The sequence below is a fragment of the Hyperolius riggenbachi genome, chromosome 2 (assembly GCF_040937935.1).
Source record: "Hyperolius riggenbachi isolate aHypRig1 chromosome 2, aHypRig1.pri, whole genome shotgun sequence".
Taxonomy (NCBI): Eukaryota; Metazoa; Chordata; class Amphibia; order Anura; family Hyperoliidae; genus Hyperolius; species Hyperolius riggenbachi.
In genome coordinates, this window is record NC_090647.1 from 36,024,497 (window position 1) to 36,041,260 (window position 16,764).

The window sequence follows — 16,764 nt, forward strand, 5'->3', positions numbered from 1 at the left end:
TCGCTACATGAAAAAAAAAAAAATGTAAAAAAAAAGATTTGCTGCCCCCTGGCGATTTTTTAGCAAACCGTCAGGAGGGTTAAAGAGACTCTGTAACAAAATGTTCAGCCTTATTTCTTCTATCTTATAAGTTCCTATACCTATTCTAATGTGGTCTGTGTTACTGCTGCCTTTTCTAGTTGCGCAGTGGCTGTGTTATCTCTGTTATCTAATCTAATCTTCTCTCTTCTGTCGGCTCTGTCGGCTGAGGCTGGAATGTGTGGAATGTGCTGCACTGCTTGTCATTGGCAGAAGCTATACACACCCTCTCCAAGCTCTGTATGAGTCAGAGACTGAGCTACTCTCAAGCCTATCACACTCTAGTTAGCAGCCATGTCTTTTGTTTGTAAACACTGCCTAAAAATGGCAATTACAACCCAGGATTGCAGCAGGGAGTGGCAGAAACAGCACAGAGGGGCCCAGGAGAACATAATGAATAGAATGGTATGCTTTTTATTGTAAGAATTTTAGAGTACAGATTCTCTTTAAAAACTATTTTTGGCTGGTATTAAAAAATGATTACAGGCCGACTGCAAATGGACAAAAGATGCAGAATGCAGAGAATTTGCGATTAGCCAAAAACCAAAGAAAAGGGGCACTGCGATTAACATGTTCATCTGCAAATTGCAAGGGCTCCGAAAATCGAATCGGATTGTAGCTGTTGGAAACAGGGTACTCACTTTTATTATTATTGATTTACATAGTGGCATCATCTCCTGTGGCACTGTAAACAGCTAGAAACAAACATTGGTACGTAATATAGGCTTGGTAGACAACATAGTATATTTCCCAGTGACTACAATTACTACTACTAAGAGAAAAATTATTTTTGCTCCCCATATTCAATGTTGAAATAAAGTTTTTATTATGGAGCAGACCAAAACGCATACATGTAATTAACCATTTAAGCCTTTTGGACGTATCTATTATGTCCAAAAGGCTGCTGACGCGCCGCACCGCGCTCCTGTGGCCGATCGCACTCCTGCTATCGTGCTGTCGCCCGTGATTACTCGCTTACAGGAAGAAAAAAAATTGACTGAGGCCATCTGGTGCCAAATAGTAAAACTACATCTACATACAATTTTTTTTAAATACACACAATAAATTACACTAGCCGACCCGCGGCGTAGCATACGCCGCATAAGAGGGTAGCGGGCAGGAAGGGGGTATTGGACACAGCGGTGGGGAGGGTGTCGGACCCCCATTCCTCACCTGGCTCCCCCATGTGCACTCCCTCTCTGGCTTAAGTTTGCGGCGGGGAGGGGGGTCGGACCCCCCTCCCTCACCTGGGTCCCCCATGTGCTCTCCCCCTACAGCTTAAGTTTGCGGCGGGGAGGGGGGTCGGACCCCCCCTCCCTCACCTGGGTCCCCCATCTGCGCTCCTCCTCTAGCTTAAGTTCAGCAGCAGACGTCGCTATTAGTAAGAGGCAGCGGGCAGGGATGACTCACCTCTTCCGTGTTCCACTGTCGTCACTTCCTGCAATGCCATCCACTTACAATACAGTGGGCGGCATTGCAGGAAGTGATGACAGTGGAACGCACGCTGGAACGCGGAAGAGGTGAGTCATCCCTGCCCGCTGCCTCTTACTAATAGTGGTGGCCAGTGGCGTAGCTAAGGAGCTGTTGGCCCCGATACAAGTTTTACAATGGGGCCCCCCAAGCACTCTATACATAACAATTGATATGGCGCAACAAAACCTGCCAATGACAACCACAGTGTCAGAGGTGCAAGAAGGGGAAAGGAAATAGCTTGTTGATGATTACCACTATTCAAAGTATCTATAAAAGTGATTATTATGAGCACAGGACCAATGGAGAGCTAATACTGTAGTTGAGGGAGGGCCCCGATGCGGTCGCTACCTCTGCAACCCCTATTGCTACGCCCCTGGCGGTGGCTGCTGCTGAACTTAAGCTACAGACTAACCAGCAAGCTCATGGTGACCCAGAACTCATTGGAGTGTGTGAGGGGCTACAATGGTCCTAAAAGCCCCCTTACTAAAATGCTATGGAAAACAAAAGTTTGTTTTCTTAGAACAGAGTGAGCTTGAGATGTCTCCCACAATGCATCACTGCTGAATATATTCAAATTAACCATTGTTGCCCTTAGAAGCTAAACGCTGCATTCCAGCGGTTCTGGAGGTGCGTTTAGCTTCTAAGGGCAACAATGGATAATTTGCATATATTCAGCAGTGATGCACTGGGAGACATCTCAAGCTCACTCCTGAATTATCGCAAATTCTTTCTGTTCCAAGAAAGCAAACTTTTGTTTTCCATAGAACTTAAGCTAGAGGAGGAGCGCAGATGGGGGACCCAGGTGAGGGAGGGGGGGTCCGAGCCCCCTCCGGTCCGACCCCCTCCCCACCGCTGTGCCCAATACCCCCTTCCTGGCCGCTACCCCCTCCAGCTTGGTGGCAAGTGTAGGACCGCCCCTGGGGGCAGGGCAGTAATTCTTCTTCTTGCTTGGCCCGGCCCCTTCTTCTTGCTTGGACCGGCCCTGGGGGGATAGATATATAGATAGATAGATAGATAGATAGATAGATAGATAGATAGATAGATTAACTGTTTACCTCCCACACTCCCAAAAATACCCAAATAAATTTGTAACTATAAAAAAATAAAAAAATTACAATAAAAAGAAAAACAAACATAAATAGTTACCTAAGGGTCTGAGCTTTTTTGATATGGATGCCAAGAGCGTATATTACTACTATTTTTTTTTAAATTATAGGCTTGTAAATAGTGATGGACACAAAACTAAAAAAAAAAGGCCCCTTTATTTCCAAATAAAATATTGGCGCCATACATTGTGAAAGGACATAATTTAAAGGAATGGTGTAATAACTGGGACAAATGGGAAAATAAAATAATTGGGTTTTAATTATGGTAGCATGTATTGCTTTAAATGTATAATGGCCGAAAAACTGGGAAATAATGAATTTTTTCCATTTTTTTCTTAATATTCCGTTAAACTGCATTTAGAAAACATAATTCTTAGCAAAATGTACCACCAAAATAAAGCATAATTGGTGGTGGAAAAACAAGATGTAGATCAATTCATTGTGATAAGTAGTGATAAAGTTATTGGCAAATTAATGGGAGGTGAAAATTGCTCGGATGCATAAGGTGAAAAATGACTGAAGGCTTAAAGGGGTTATCAGGCGACATTGAACAAAATAAGCGCTACTTACCCGGGGCTTCCTCCAGCCCCAAGCTCCCAGTATGTCCCTCGCCGCAGCTCTGCACGCAGCCATTCGCCGGAGCTCCCTCCCGGTCCCTGGCGATGACGTCAGGCCGATCTCCAGGTCAGTCACCACCATGTGGACCGGAGCGGACTGCGCAAGAGCAGTAGTTCTGCACCGGCGCAGTCTGCTCCGGTCCACGTGGCAGTGATTTACAGTGCCTCTTGCGCAGGCGACCTGGAGGTCGGCCTGACGTCATCGCCGGGGATCGGGACGGAGCTGCGGCGAACGGCTGCGTGCAGAGCTGTGGCGAGGGACACTCTGGGAGCTTGGGGCTGGAGGAAGCCTCGGGTAAGTAGCGCTTATTTTGTTCAATTTCACCTGATAACTCCTTTAAAGGCTGAAGTGGTTAAGCCATCTGGAAATTTGGGCACAGGGTAAAGCCGGCAAATTGCTCACCCTGCTTCTACAAAAGTCCGGAGGCGTTAATTACTATTCCCCCTCTAGGCTGCCTTAGGACTCTGGGGTAAGACGCAATTCAGCTTTCAGCTATTGCTGGCGGCCGGATTACTCTGTTTTTATCATAATTTGGGTGCCATCTTTTGACAGTGCCCAAATTACTGACTGATTGAGCACCGCTATAGCCATAATTCACATAACGGACTATGGCAGCGCCGGCTGTGCCCAAATTTCCAGCGCCGTTTTTGCCTTATTCTGTCTAAAACACCTCTAATAAATGGGTAATGCTGACACCAGCTTGATCCTCACAATACAAGAAAAAAATATTTTCACTTCAGTGACCTTCCTTCAAATATGTTTTTGGGGTGCTGCTAATGTGTACAAAGTTATTAAAAAAAAAAGTTGGCATATGGAGCAAAGTATGTGCAGCGGTCTTTGGTGTCACTGTTGAATGTCTGAGAAATAAGCCTTTGTGATACTTTAGATGTGTGTTCAGCATTAGGCAATCCCACAAAAATGGCTATGAAAGGTTTTGTATCTTTGAAGACCTCGAAGCTGCATATAATGTCCCCACCCCATCGCTGTACATGTGCCACAGGATGGCAGTCACTTGCTTTACTGTTCCCCTCAGAGTACTTAGGCCAAACTATGAGGCACCTCCCACCCATAGATTACACAATCTCTTAGAAGTCTTTGCAAAGGCAGAAAATTGCCGTGGCAGTTTTTCAGAGAAAGGCGTGGCTATCCAACAAAACCTGGATTTTATGGCACAAGTGATCAGGTTTTTTACATTTTTTTCCTGCTGTCTGTGCTGATTTTTTACACCAGAGGTCCGTTTTAAACTGAACATCCCTCAAACCAAACTGAGGGCACGTAAAGCAGCAATAGCTGCAATGCTCATCAATGTCTGAATGAAACCTATTTTTGATGTTGCTGAAGTTGGTTTACCTTTGCTTTGCAAGCATGGCAGGGCAAATGTCTCCTCAAATAAGTGAGAAACAACTCATCTCGTATACCATATATAAATGGGCTAATAAATCTTGGGAGACACATGAAAAAACAAAAATTGATGACTGCTAAAACCAAGATATTGTCCTTCAACAGCACCTCTATAACGGTAGAGCTGAATGCTGTCATGCACAAGAGGAGTTGAATGGCATGGAGCAAGACGGTTTTTCCAGCCTTGGAAGCAGAAGCCCGACCAGATGCCACCTTGAAAGCAACCACCATGATCTTGACGTAAGTGAAGATGATTATCAGTCCCGCCAGAGCGAATGTGAAGGAGTTAGCAAAAAGTCTTATGGTCTCCTGGGTGGGGGTGATGGTAAAAAATGCCTTATTGCATTTCATGTAAAGTAAAAAAAAGCTTCCCTGCACTGAGGAACTCAGAACAATGAAATCGGCAACATTAGGTATTAGTCCAACGGTCCAAATCAGCACAATTGCCAGGAAGGTTCTTTGAGCAGTGCAAAACTCACTGTGTCTAAGCGGGAAGCATATGGCAACATATCGTTCCAAGGACATCACCGCCAGGGTGTACGGCGTGATCTTCAGGGTGGTGGAGGACACCGTGATTACTAAGTAACAGAAGGGGGCGGGGAATGTTATTGGATAAAAGTAAATGGCAAAAAGCAAAATACCCAAGCCAAGGTAGACGGTATCATTGATGAGCATGTGTGCGAGAAGGATGTAGCGGGCGGTTTCTCGGGCAGAAGAGCTGCTAAAGAAAATGCTCAGCATGCCCACCACTAAGAGCAGGAAGAAGAAAAAGCAGAGACACATCGGTACCATGACTGTCATTCTTAGAACCTCCAGGTTCGTGGTGCTCTTGCTGGATACTATTGTTGCATTGGATTGAATACCACTGGAGTTCATCATGACCAAATGATCTTGGCTGATTTAAACTGTAACAAAAAGGGAAAACGTTTATACCTTAGGAACGCAAGTTCGGATTGCAAAAGTCCTAGTTACAACATCACATGAAATTGACAAAATACAAGCTTACCCAACGTAATGATGAAGTTGAATTTATTGATATTGCTTATGCAGTAGCTCATACATAAGGCCTCTAGTACAGAGATGCCATAGTAAAAGAGAAATTGTAACTAAGATTGGAACTTCATCCCAATCAGTACCCCCTTTCCCATGAGAAATCTTTTCTTTTTCTCAAACGGATCATCAGGGGGCTCTGTATGGCTGATTTTGTGGTAAAACACCTCCCACAAATTATGTCAGCGCCTCACAGCACTGTGGTCCGGACATCACACTGTGGGAGCCTTGTTGCATTGTGGGAAATAACAGCTGTTTACAGCTGCCAAAAAAGCAAGCAGCATCTCTTTCCAGTGCCATTACCTGCCAGCAGTAAAAATGTCACCATGTGATAAATGTCAGAATGTAAATCATGGAGTGGAAAGATTTTACAATGGGCAAACACTGACTAAATCCTTTATATACAGTATAACTATTGTAAAAATTAAGCACTTTTTGTATTACATTATTTTCACTGGAGTTCCTCTTTAAGGCACTGGAGCAGTGTCAGTTTTTCAATGTATTAGCTTCTTCAATCCCTAATACATTTGTTTTCTTAAATTACATTGTAAACATGTAACGATTGGTGTCAGCAAATACAGAGTTCTGATTATTTGATGATCTGCAGTATCACCAATTAATGCAGATACTATATCTGATGATATGGTGATCTGCAGAATCACCAATAATACAAATATAGCAACACTTCAGGAAATAAAGTGACTTTAGTAACACTTTATTGCACTGAGTGTAGTGATTGGTGCAAACAGTAAGTACTGATAGGTTTAGCAACACCTCACCAGAGGAGCTGGTGGGTACTAACAGTATGGAGCCCCTCACCAGAGACAAGGGCTCCCTGGTGAGAGTAGAGAGGTCAGACTAATCGATTCGGCAACAGACAGGCAGATCAGGTACAAATACAGAAGGCAGAGGCAGAACGATATTCAGGCAGGGTTGGCAATAAGATCAGATGGGCAAAAGTACAGAATCAGAAGACAGAGGCAGAAGGGTATTCAGGCAGGGTTGGCAACAAGATCAGATGAGCAGAGGTACAAAGTCACTGAGCAGAAGAGTAGTCAGAACGAGCCAGAGTCATGCACAAATAATAACACAGTAAAGTAAATCTTTAAAGAAAACCTGAACTGAAAATTAAAAGTCAAAATAAACATACACAGGTCATACTTACCTCCTGTGTAGTCTACTCCTCAATCTATTTTTCCTCTCCTGCGTCCTGTTTGTCCACTGTGATCAATGGAATTCTCCGTCCTCCATTTTGAAAATGGCCATTACCCTATAACAGCTTCCTGGTCAGCACACTGTTAAACTGTAACATCACCCACTTGAGCCATAGGGAGACATGGGCACATCAGTTCTCCTCTCAGCTGTAACTGACAGCAACTGATATATAACTGACAGCAACTGATATGTTTCAGTTCTGACAAAATATTGTCAGAACTGGAAGGGATCACTGTAAGAAGAAAATGGTGAGCTTCTGAGAGGAACTGATGGCAAGGTAACAATGTAATGTTCATTTGAAGTTACCTCATGTGTTTATTTTAAATAATTTTATTCAGTACAGGTTCTCTTTAAGGCTATCAAATAATTCCTATCTTGTGTGAAATCCCCGGTTTCCTCCTGGATCAAAGCACACCGGAACTATCTAAGGGTCTGAGTGCTAACACGAGATATTCGCAACAGTAGACAAGTTGCGACTGACTCCTCCGGGCTTAAGAGCCCGAGGAGACCCTGAGGCACGCCCCCCTATGCCCAGCCAATCAGCAGCGGCGGACGCCTGGCGTGAAGTCAGCCAACCCGCAGGTCAGCTGATGCGCCTCCTTGCCGCATAAAGGTCGCGACGGTGCGCGCGCACGCGCCAATGGGACCCTATGTGCAGATGACAGACCCGTCCTCGGCGTGCTAGACGCCCAAGGCTTGGGAGCACCGTTCGCCAGGGAGGTAGAGGCAGCTGCGGTGGCAGCGTGGTTCGCCGCAGCTGCCTCCTCACTATTCATTACAAAACATTTTAAATTTAATTTGGCAGTAAAAATTTAGTGTGGTTTTCCTTCATTGTGTTTTTTGTAGTAGCAGGACTTTTTGGTTTCTTTGTGTCCCCTATACTTTCCTAGTCATTTTTGGTCACCCCGAGCTGCTTGAGTATTCTGTATAAATTAAAAACACATTTTGGAAAAAAAGTACAGCATGAGGCACCCCCTCCAAAATTTTGCTAACCACTTGTTTGCCATGCAGTCTGAAAGCTTACTCTACCTCTACAGTGGCACTCCTGGGTATTTCCTCTTACGTTTCTATCCCATGAGGCTTGCCGGCAAGGATGACTCTAGTCCTATCTATTCAACAGTATCTTTTGTATCTACTGCTTCTTATATTGCCTTACCTTCATTAATGTGGCAGTCATTGTTAACTCTAAGCATGGCGGCGCTGCCATTGAGGCAAAGGGGGCAATTGCCCCAGGGACCCTGACCCCTGCCAGGGACCCCCGCAGTGCCAGACCCCTCAGGTGGTCTCCTCCCAACTGCTCTCCCTGGCCTCTGCACAATGTGTGGCTGCATTTTAATAATCCTTTATTTGTTTGGCGGATGGGTAGTGTAGTGTGACGTCTTGACTGTTTCGATCATGACGGAGTACATGATGTGGAAGCACAGTATCCCGGTCCCTCACTGTAGGGGGCCTTCAAGTAACCCTTGCCACGGGTCCCCCATGACTCTTAAGGAGAAAACCTAACCAAGAATTGAACTTCATCCCAATCAGTAGCTGATACCCACTTTTGCATCTATTCCTTTTACCAAACGGATTATCAGGGGGTCTGTATGGCTGATTTTGTGGTGGAACCCCTAATACAATGGGATGTCAGCTCCTCACAGCACTTAGGTCTTGACATCACATTGTGGGAGCCTTGTTGCATTGTGGGAAATAACAGCTGTTTCCAACTGCCAAAAATGCAAGCAGCATCTCCTTCCAGTGACATCACCAGCCAGCAGTAAAAATGTCACATGATAAATGTCAGAATGTAAATCAGAAGAGGAAAGATTTTATAATGAGCAAACACTGACTAAATCATTTATACATAATTATTGTAAAAATTAAGCACTTTTATATTACATTTTTTTCACTTGAGTTCCTCTATAAACCGGCCTTATGGATGCTTTATTGACTCATGACTGGTTAGAAACCTAAGCCTTTATTTTGTTTCTCTTTCTCATGCTAACCCACTGGCTGTCCAATCCAACATTAAGACAGGTTTCATCACTTTAGAAGCCTCCCTCATTCTTGGGTCCACAGTTTCTTGATATCCTGTTTCCTGTCATCAGTATTGTCATGCTTCCTACTAGGGATCGCCCTGAATAGCAGAACTCATGGAGAAGCATGTGATCAGTTTGATCAGCTGATAGATTTGTAAGGCTCTGATTTGCTGGTCATGATCATGTGTTAAACCAGGAAGTCATCACAGCAAATCAGAAACTTACAAATCTATAAGCTGATCAAAGTGATCCCATGCTTCTCTATGAGTTCTCCCAGGCAGGGCCATCCCTAGTTCTTACCTCATAAAAAGTTTATCAAATGGTTCTCCAAGGAAGTGTATGTTCCTTCCATCTATTGTCAGTAAGGCCATTTTATGAAACCTTACCTGACACCCTTTGCTTGATTTCTAAAAAAATAAGTATAATGCAACCCGAGTACCATAACACGTGAAGTGAGAGGACTGTGGAGGCTGCCATATTATTTATTTTTTTCCTGCTGATCCTCTGCCTCCAATACGTTTAGCCATAGACCCAGAACAAGCATGCAGATCAGATATTTGCTGAAATACTGAAAAAAAACTTTCCACATGCTTGTTTTAGGTGTGTGATTCAGACACTACTGATGCCAGAAAGATCAGCAGGCATGGGCATAACAATCACCCCTGCGGCCCCAGCCATTGCGGGGGGGGGGGGGGGAGGGCACAGAGGCTTTAGGGGCCTTTCCTCCTCCCTCTCCCCAACCGCAAGTGCTGCCAATTAGCAAAAAACCCTCCCTGATCACTCACAAAAAAACATGTACAGGAGCATGTGTAATTTTTTCCTGCTTCCAGGCACTGCTTTACAGCAAAACACTCTCTGCTGCCATTCGCCAGCTCCCGATTACATGACCCGCATGGGATTCGGGGACCAAGGGGGCCCCATGCTATCATTTTTGCAGGGGGGACCCTATTAAGTCTAGTTATGCCCCTGCTGCAAGGAAACTGGTATCCTACTAATATAATAAATGGGAAAGTTCGGATGTTTGGATGTTTGTTACTCGATCATGCAAAAACGGCTAAACGGATTTGAATGAAATTTGGCACACACATAGTACATTACCTGGAATAAAGTATAGGATACTTTTTATTCCCATAACCAAAAAGAGACAAATACTGGAAAATGTAAACTGCAGCCATTCTTACACTGTTACACTGGAGGTGTGTTTAGCTTCTAAGGGTAGAATGGTTAATTTGCATATATTCAGCAGTGATGTCCTGGGAGACATCTCAAGCTCACTCCAACCTGAATTATCGCAAATTCTTTGTGTTTTAAGAAAGCAAACTTTTGTTTTTCTAAGGCCTGGTTCACATTAGCGGTGGCCGTCCGGAATCGCCGTGCCGGAGCCGGACCGCTTGCAGAACGGACGGAACGGACGCACGGCATGGCAATGAAAGCCTATGCGTCCGTTCACATGCGTCCGTTCTGCCGGACCGGAGCCGGACCGGATCCGGGCCGGATCCGGACTCCGGCGTCCGTTCCAACATGCGCTATTTTTGGGTCCGGCTCCTCCGGCAGCCGTATCCGGGGCGGAGCCGGACTGCACCATCCGGCCAATACAAAGCAATGAGAACCGGAGAGCGCACAACACACTGGCTAAAAATCCGGATGTTCTACCCCACTTCCTATGCGGATTGTTGCGGCGATTTTGGATGGGGACACATGGGCAAGCATTTTGGAGTGGAGCAGCAGTGACTTTACACGAGCTGGAGATGTTGGCAGCATGTCGGAGGTGGAGGTGAGTGCTAAACAGCAGAGGGCCTGATTCCACAGGTCCCCCTTCTGCTGACCTCCCAGACCCCAACATTTTATTTGGTTTGTACTTAACTTTTGCCAAACGGATCCGGATCGCATCCTGATGAACACCTGATGCAACCTGACCGGATCCGGATCCGGTCCGGATCCGGTCAGGTCATCCGGTCCGTTTGGCAGACAACCGCAAGTGTGAACCGGGCCTTAACATCTTAGTAATGGGGCTTTTAGGACCATTGTAGTCCCTTACACACTCCAATGAGCTCTGGGTCACCATGACCTTGCTGGTTAGTCTATACCTCTCGGTGTTACAAGCCCTGCTGCATAGAACCAAATTAATCCATGCCATGCACTGATGAGGATCAAACAATCCAAAACAGTCCATATGCATGTTGGATTATTATGACTGTGTACAAATTAACAAGCTGACACATCATTGCATTCCAGCAGTTCTGGAGGTGTGTTTAGTGTCTAAGTGTAATAATGGCTAATTTGCATATATTCAGCAGTGATGCACTGGGAGACATCTCAAGCTCACTCTAACCTGAATTATTGCAAATTCTTTCTATTTTAAGAAAGCAAACTTTTGTTTTTCTTACACTGTTAATGGTAGGGTTCTCAAACTTTGCACAGTTGGTCATGGGGTGACTAGGATTATTATTTAGAAAAGTGGTTGGAGCCTATAAAAGCCAATCAAAATTCACCTATTGATTTTCAAGGGGAATATTTACATTTCTGCCATTCTTGCACTGTTAATGGCACAAGCCTCAAACCTGGTACAGTTGATCATTGGGTGACTGGGGTTCAATTTCAGAAAGAGGGTGGAGCCACAAATAGCCAATCAGATTTGTTTCATTCCAATGCAAATTATTGTTGCTAAACACTGCAAAGCTCACAAACTTGGTAATTGAGTAATTGATTAATTGTGTGTTAGGGTTAGGAAAGTGGGCACAGCCAACACCAGCCAAATACATAAGCGGGCAACGCAAGGTCATAAGTGGGCGGAGACAAATACAACTTTTACTGGGAAAATGTAAACAGCAGCCATTCTTACACTATTAACGGTAGGGTTCTCAAACTTTGCACAGTTGGTCACTGGGTGACTGAGATTAATATTCAGAAAAGTGGGTGGAGCCTACAAAAGCCAATCAAAATCCACCTATTAATCTTTAAGGGGAATATTTAATTGATGCCATTCTTGCACTGTTAATCACCTGTACCTGGTACAGTTGGCCATTGGGTGATTGGGGATCAAATTCAGAAAAGGGTTGGAGCCACAGCCAATCAGATTTATTTTATTTCAATGCAAATAATTGATGCCAAAGACCGCAAAGCTCACAAACTTGGTCATTAAGTAATTTTGTGTTAGGGTTAGAAAAAGTGGGCAGAGCCAACACCAGCCAAATACATACCTGGGCAATGCCGAGTCTTCAGTGGGCAGAGACAAACACAAATTTCACTGGGAAAATGTAAACTGCAGCCATTCTTACACTATTAATTGTAGGGATCTAAAACTTTGCACAGTTGGTCACTGGGTGACTGGGATTAATATTCAGAAAAGTGGGTGGAGCCTACAAAAACCGATCCCAATTCACCTATTGATTTTCAAGGCAAATATTTAATTGCTGCCATTTTTGCACTGTTAATGGCACAAGCCTCAAACCTGGTACAGTTGATCATTGGGTGACTGGGGTTAAATATTTAGAAAAGGGGTGGGGCCACAAACAGCGAATCAGATGTGTTTCATTTCAATGAAAATTATTCATGCCAAAGACCACAAATCTCACAAACTTGGTCAATGACTATTGACAATTGTGTGTTAGGGTTAGAAAAAGTGGCCACAGCCAACAGCAGCCAAATACATACCCGGGAAACATTAGGACATCAGTGGATGGAGAAAAATACAAATTTTACTGCCAGAATGTAAACTGCAGCCATTCTTACACTGTCTGTCAATGGCAGGGTTCTTAAACTTTGCACAGTTGGTCACTGGGTGACTGGGATTAATATTCAGAAAAGTGGGTGGAGCCTACAAAAGCTAATCAAAATTCACATATTTATTTTCAAAGGAGTGGAGCCACAGCCAATTAGATTTATTTCATTTCAATGCCAATTATTGATGCCAAAGACCGCAAAGCTCACAAACTAGGTCATCATTGAGTAATTGTGTGTTAGGATTAGAAAAAAGTGGGCAGAGCTAACACTAGCCAATTACATACCCGGGCAATGCCGGGCGACCAGCTAGTATATATATATATATTTGGCGCCTCCCCAACATCCCAAACTCTTTCCGGGGCTGAGGTTCATTCTGGTCCTATTTTCAAATATCCAAATGAGAACAGGCAGCTCTTAACCACTTCACCACTGAGGGGTTTTACCCCTTGAGAACCAGAGCAATTTTCACCTTTCAGCGCTCCTTCGATTCATTCGTCTATAACTTTATCATTACTTATCACAATGAAATGAACTGTATCTTGTTTTTTCCGCCACCAATTAGGCTTTCTTTAGGTGGGACATTATGCCAAGAATTATTTTATTCTAAATATGTTTTAATGGGAAAATAGGAAAAATGTGGGAAAAAAATCATTATTTTTCAGTTTTCGGCCATTATAGTTTTTAAATAATGCATGCTACTGTAATTAAAACCCATGAAATGTATTTGCCCATTTGTCCCGGTTATAAAACCATTTAAATTATGTCCCTATCACAATGTTTGGCGCCAATATTTTATTTGGAAATAAAGGTGCATTTTTTTCAGTTTTGCGTCCATCCCTAATTACAAGCCCATAGTTTATAAAGTAACAGTGTTGTACCCTCCTGACATAAATATTTAAAAAGTTCAGTCCCTAAGGTAACTATTTATGTATTTTTTTTAATTGTAAATTTAAAAAAAAAATTTAATTACAAAAAAAAATGGGGATTGTGGGAGGTAATGAGTTAATTTTTTGTGTATAAGTAATGTATTTGTATGTGAAAAATGCTTTAGGGTGTAGTTTTACTATTTGGCCACAAGATGGCCACAGTAACATTTTGTTTATGCGACCTGCAAGCGTCCTTCCGGACGCTTGCAGGAAGTACGAAGAGGCTGGGAACTTTTTTTTTTTCTTCACAATGATCGCTGCTTCTCGTAGAAGCAGCGGATCATTGCGGGGCTTAGATCAACGACGGGAATGGATTTTCCCTTTCATTGATCTCCGGGCGAGCGGGCGGCGGTGTGTATGCGAGCGGGAGTGCGCACATAAGCAAGCGGGAGCGCGGGCAGTGGCGGGAGCATGGGAAGTACGGATTTCTCCGTCCCTGGTGGTAAAAGGATGGAAAAAGGGATAGAGAAATCTGTACGGGTGGAAGTAAAGTGGTTAAAGTGGACCCAAATTAAAAATACAAGATTTCAGAAATAAAATCTATTTTCTAAATTATAATAATAATAGAAGCCTTTTTTCAACTGCATGATGACAAATATAAAATATTTTACATTTATTGGAGGAACCCCTCCCTTCCTTTCATATTGCCAGGACAGAATCCAGCAGACTGGTGGAGTAGGAGATGTCTGGCAAAGGAGGAATTGCTAATGGCTGCCACCTGTATAACCCTAGTTATGAAAAGAGAGGGGTGAAAAGCATGCACTGAAATGCTCATAGGCTTGAAGGAGTGTTTATTTACCTTTGTATGTGTCAGAGTGGTGCAACTAAATATTGTGAATTAAAAAAATGTTCGGTTTGGGTCCGCTTTAAGCTTTAAGAGGGATGATCTGCCATTCTATGTCTCTACCCAAAGTTGGAATTTTCTTTCTTCTCTCACTACGACCCCGGGTAGACTACTGCGAGTTACATAAAATCATGGGTTATGGTGGAATGAATCTCAAAATCAAAATTTTGCTCTAAAACGTTAAAATAAACACAGGAAAAATGTATTAGAAAACCTAAAACGACTGGCATAATGTCATTCAAGGGCATACTTACACCTTACTGGAGCTAATTAAAGGACCACTATTGCGAGCAAATTATAAAATATAAAATACATGCATATAAAAAGTGCATTTCTCCTAGAGTAAAATGCACTATAAATGATCTTTTTCCTATGTTGCTGTCACATACAGTAGGAAGTAAAAAGCAGACAGATCTGACAGATTTTGGACTAGTACATCTCCTCATAGGATATTCTCAGTACTGTATTTCCTTTATTCGTCACAAAAGCACTCCCAGATTTTCACTGCATAACGTAAATTAAATTTTAATTTTTTTTTGAGATAGTTGTCTTTTAATGAGAATGCTGGTTGCAGGGCAAATTATCAGATTGTCTTGTAATTTAAGTTATTGCTGTGCAAACAAAGTAGAGAATGTTCTCTGCTTTTTCTCTGGACACAGCATTATTCTCTGCATTATTTACAAAGCTTAGTATAGCTGAACATAACTGATCATTTTGGTGGGGCAATTTTATTAATTAGCTTATAAGTGAACTACAGGTTTTAGTATAAACCCTCCCAGTAGCTTCAAAACCAATATTATATTTTTTACCTTTTAGTTTTATTCGGAGTTTAATGTTTTAGACCGTAAATGAAATGTGAGTTTCATCCCACTTTGAAACCTGTCGCCTGGATCTTTGGAAAATTCTATATAGAAGGGCCTCATAATCTCATGTGATTTTGAGAAGAGGACAGATGGAAATTGGTTTAGCCATTCTGAATATATGATGGTGCCATTCAGGCGTTGTAAAGTACTTGCCACCTTTCAGCACTTAACTATATCCTCATTATCAAGATTTGATATCGTTTTTCCTGGATATGTATCTAGGGTGTCGAACTCCAGACCTCAGGGGCCTTATCCATGCCAGTGTTTAGGATGAACTGAGAAATGGAGAAATGTAGTCTTCCTGATGGACCACACCTTTGCTGATTCAGACCCATCAATTAATTTGAGTTGTGCCAAAAATGTGTGTTGACCTCGGCCCCTGTGGACTGGATTTCAACATCTCTGATCTAGGAGATATCTTCATTTCTCCAACTTCAGTTCAAATGTACATTTACATACAACATTTGCATAATACTGATTCAACTCACAACTTCTTGCATCTCATTGACCATCCCTACTAATAAGAGGTAGTAAAACAGGGGCTGAATGTCAAACAAAAGAAAGAAACCATACTCCTGTGTTCTGAAAAAAAGTCCATATGTTCCACCAATAAGAATAAATGTGTATATGTACCTGATTTATAGACTATAGGGCAATATATACTGTTCAAATTTTAGGGGGGGGGGGACAAACATAGGGTTGTTTTTTTATGGCATTCATTCTTTATTTAACCTATTTTGGTTCCTGGACGTAGAAACTATGTCCAGGAACCATGCGCGCTCCCGCGCTCCTGCGGCCGATCGCGCGCGTGCACGCGCACTCCCGGCCGCGGATTTGGTAGCCACGGAATCAATGTATCGGGCTATGGTGCCCGATCACTGATTCCTCTCCCCCGCTGAAAAAGCGACAGCTTCTCTCGGAAGCTGTGCTTTTTCTGGCCGTTGCCACCCCCCTGCGTCACTCTAAGCGTGTGTTACGCTTAGAGTGACGTCATGTAGACAAACTCATGGCCACCATCTTGTGGCCAAAAAGTAAAACTACAACTAAAAGTAAAAAAAATTAAAAACAACACACAATTACATTATAAAACTATAGTTTACATCCCACCCTCCCAAAAATACCCAAATAAAATGTTTAATATAAAAAAAAACATTACAATAAAAAAAAAAAAAAACATGTAAATATTTACCTAAGGGTCTAAACTTTTTAAATAGCAATGTAAAGATGAAATATTTCTATATTTTTTTTTATTTTAAACTTGTAAATAGTGATAGATGCAAAATGGAAAAAATGCACCTTTATTTCCAAATAATTGTCGCCATACATTGTGATAGGGACATAATTTTAACAGTGTAATAACCGGGACATATGGGCAAATACAATACGTGAGTTTTAATTATGGAGGCATGTATTATTTTAAAACTATAATGGCTGAAAACTGAGAAA

At 42.8% G+C, this 16,764-nt stretch overlaps 2 protein-coding genes across 2 annotated transcripts in view; both read right to left on the minus strand.

Annotated features, from left to right (window-relative positions):
• The window catches only part of LOC137544771 (odorant receptor 131-2-like), a 177,038-nt gene that overhangs the window by 79,545 nt on the left and 80,729 nt on the right, over nucleotides 1–16,764 (minus strand). The window lies entirely within an intron of this gene.
• Nucleotides 4,596–5,552, minus strand: LOC137544774 (odorant receptor 131-2-like). The gene has a single exon (XM_068265864.1). The coding sequence runs from the start codon at nucleotides 5,550–5,552 to the stop codon at nucleotides 4,596–4,598; it is 957 nt and encodes a 318-aa protein (XP_068121965.1).

Coding starts and splice junctions, on each gene's coding strand:
- LOC137544774 (XM_068265864.1), bottom strand. CDS start 5,552: ATGAACTCCAGTGGTATTCAATCCAATGCAACAATAGTATCCAGCAAG.